Source organism: Sinocyclocheilus grahami, unplaced genomic scaffold, assembly GCF_001515645.1.
Source record: "Sinocyclocheilus grahami isolate Dianchi unplaced genomic scaffold, SAMN03320097.WGS_v1.1 scaffold1425.1, whole genome shotgun sequence".
Taxonomy (NCBI): Eukaryota; Metazoa; Chordata; class Actinopteri; order Cypriniformes; family Cyprinidae; genus Sinocyclocheilus; species Sinocyclocheilus grahami.
In genome coordinates, this window is record NW_015506604.1 from 107,972 (window position 1) to 111,186 (window position 3,215).

The 3,215-nt window shown below is 45.0% G+C and overlaps 1 protein-coding gene across 1 annotated transcript; it reads left to right on the forward strand.

The window, feature by feature from the left end:
- Positions 1-2,287, forward strand: LOC107570202 (early growth response protein 1-B-like). Its single transcript, XM_016256408.1, has 2 exons — positions 1-365; positions 580-2,287. Exons 1-2 carry the CDS (start codon positions 269-271, stop codon positions 1,545-1,547), a joined length of 1,065 nt encoding a protein of 354 aa, XP_016111894.1. The 5' UTR covers positions 1-268; the 3' UTR covers positions 1,548-2,287.
- The last annotated feature ends 928 nt before the right edge of the window (positions 2,288-3,215 follow it).

A 3,215-nucleotide genomic window follows, 5' to 3' on the forward strand; every position in this document is an offset into this window, starting at 1 on the left:
GAGGGGAACCCCGTCACATCCTCTGCCCATATTTGGGCAAGAGCCGTCCAGAGACAGCACACGGCGGGGAATCCTCCTGCAGACGTAGATGATCGGTGGGCGGAGCCTCGGCGGAGCCGAATGATATAAAAGCGGGATGAGGAATTCCGGTAAACGAATCGACAGAGACCAGAACCTGAAGCAAGTCTAACTAGAAGGGAATCCCAAAGCAGGATTGCCATTCTGAAATAATTCCTTGTGGATTTTGCGCCATTTTCCCATCGACATCATGCTGAACACCGTGGACTTCAGCGCTTTGGATCTGCTTTGCGCTCAAACCCTTCCTCTGGAGGGACAATCCGCCGTTCAGAATCAACCTGATGCTGGTGAGCACTGGATTTGATCTTATTCATATTAAATCAGTACATGTTCGAATCATTAACTTCTAATGCAAAATCACCGCATCTCTTGATAAAAGATCAAATTGCATGCAATGCACAAAATATAATGGAATTTAAAAATGCACTTTTAGTTTGGATTCAGTCCTGATGCAGTGAGTCAACAGCTTATGTAACGCATCTCTCTCCTCTTTCCTCGCAGCTTGCGGTTTGTTGAAGCCCAAAGCGGAGCCGCTGGACGCCGGTTTCCCCGATTGCTCCAACGATGGCTTTCCGCCGTCCCCGCTCACCTACACCGGCAGCTTCTACACGGAGACCGGGCCGTGCAGCGCAGACGCGCTTCTCAACATCCTCGCGGAGATCGTCGGCATCTCCGACAACTCTCGCGGAAGCGCGCTGTCGCGGCAGGAGTCGCTGTTGTCCACCGGGAGCTCGCTGGGCTCACCGGAGTCGCTGTGCAACGACTCGTCGGACGAATTCGCGGATGTGAACTTCTGCCCGGCGATCAAGAGCGAGTTTAGCAGCAGCTGTAATGGTGGCGATCTGTTCGAAGGCTTCACTTCTCACGAGCCTTCAGACCTGGATGACATCATTGACCTGCTCTCTCCATTGGGTCCCGAGACCGACTCGGTTTTGGACACGTGGATCAAGCAAGAGCCGCTGGAACAAGCGAGCGCGCTGAACTTCATGCCCAACTTCCAGATCCCCGTCACGGCGCATGAAAACAGCCTCTACAGGGCCATCTCGTACCCGTGCGCCACGACCGCGCTCCTGGACTCGCTGCTCGCCACCAACACGCGGAGCGCTAAACCGCGCGCCAGGAAGGGCGCGGCCCGCGAGAAGCCCTTTTCCTGCCCGGTTGAGAACTGCGAGCGCCGCTTCTCCCGCTCCGACGAGCTCACCCGCCACGTCCGCATCCACACCGGCCACAAGCCCTTCCAGTGCCGCGTCTGCCTGCGCTGCTTCAGCCGCAGCGACCACCTCACCACCCACATGCGCACGCACACCGGCGAGAAGCCGTTCTCCTGCGACGTGTGCGGGCGTCGCTTCGCGCGCAGCGACGAGAGGAAGCGGCACGGACGGGTGCATCTCAAGCAACTCGAGAGGATGCAGCAGAAGACGGAGCTCCTGGCCGCCACGTGCGCGTTTTCCCTCCCCGGACTCGTGTGAGCGCGAGGAGCGTCCTGTTGGTTCCGTTCTACCCGAAGTTTATGCTCGCGCCGGCTCATGCGCCAGAGCAGCTCTGCGGTCCGCAAGTGGAAGAGTCTATAATAAAGCCTGAAGCGAGCTTGGCATGCGAGTGAAAGCTTAAAAACTCATTGTCTGCAAAGCCAGACGTGTTTCAGCACTTCCAGTGGACAGCACCTCAAAGTTTCAGCTGTTGAAGTCGCACAAAACCATGTTTTTCTACCTGCGCTCGAGAACGTTGATCACTCAAACCTCAGATGTTGTTTCTGGAACGTCCTGCATGTCTTGATGTGAACGTGTACTTGTTGTTTCACACTGCTGGCATGCGTCACGCGTTGCATTTTGATACATCACTTTATAAAGCACACGAAAAGAGCTCTATATATTTGTACGCTATCGACTGTAATTTTGTATCGTCGATTTTCAAGAGAGTATACGAAGAATCTATCTTATAGATTTTCATAAGTGACTGTATTCCACTTTCGACAGTAGAATGTGTTTGGTTGGTTCTTGGGAACCTGAAGCGCTAGAGTATTTAAAACTTCAACATCGTAGTTGAGTTGCAGTAGCACACTTGGATGTGCAGATTGGCCTCTGGATTGTCCGGAGGTCGTTTCGATATTATTGTCTTTTTGCCTTTGAAAACTGTTCTCGTGCAATGACACGCTGTTAAATGCCTTGTGAATATTTGAGGCTACTGAATGTTTCAAATAAAACTTTATTTACTGACATCATTCCGAGTCTTTAATGATTATGTAAACACACATCCATACACTCACTATTTACTAGTGCCACTTTCCATATTGTACAATAACAGCAAATGTATTAAAATAAAATAAAAATGATAATATTAATAAAAATTAAATAAGCATGTCCCAACTTCTGGTGTATAAGCCAAACATAATAAAAACTTGAACATATAGATGCAATAATAAATCTTTTTTATTTTGCACTTTTCCTATATTTTAGTAATTCAACAAATCTTTGGATTAAAAATTCATACAGGTAATAAAATAAAATAAAAACTAAAAAAATATTTGTATATAGTACTTTTCCTATATTGTAGTAATTAAACAAATCGTTTGATTAAAATGTCATACAGGCAATAAACTAAATACATGTATATAAATACATAAATATAATAAATAAATAAAGTTTGTCATTGTCACTGCGGAAAAGAAAATTAATAATAAATTGTTTATATATATAGTACTTTTCCTAAATTTAGTAATTCAACAAACTCAAATTTCGTGCAATAAAATAAACATAATTAAACAAAATATTTTTTCGACTTTTAAAAATACTGGAAAAATATTTTATACTGTACTTTTCCTATATTGTAGCAATTGAACAAATGAGAGAATTCAGATTTAATACAACCAAATAATAAATAAATAAATACGTTTTTTATACTGTGAAAAAACGTTGAAAAATTATTTTGATGTATTGTAGTAATGAACAAATACTTTAACTTTAATGCATGTACGTTCGTAATTACCGGTACCTTGAAAAATAAAAGTGTTTCCTTTCCATTTGGTCGTTTTCACATTAACGACATGTCAGTCTAGCGCCATCTATTGGTGGACAATGAAATACCTCACCTCACCTCTCTCTCTCTCTCACACACACACACACACACACACTCTCACA

Bases quoted from the DNA above. Each gene is read 5' to 3' on its own strand.
- LOC107570202 (XM_016256408.1), top strand. From the start codon at position 269: ATGCTGAACACCGTGGACTTCAGCGCTTTGGATCTGCTTTGCGCTCAA. The intron at 366-579 runs GTGAGCACTGGA...CTTTCCTCGCAG, and splicing joins TCAGAATCAACCTGATGCTG to CTTGCGGTTTGTTGAAGCCC.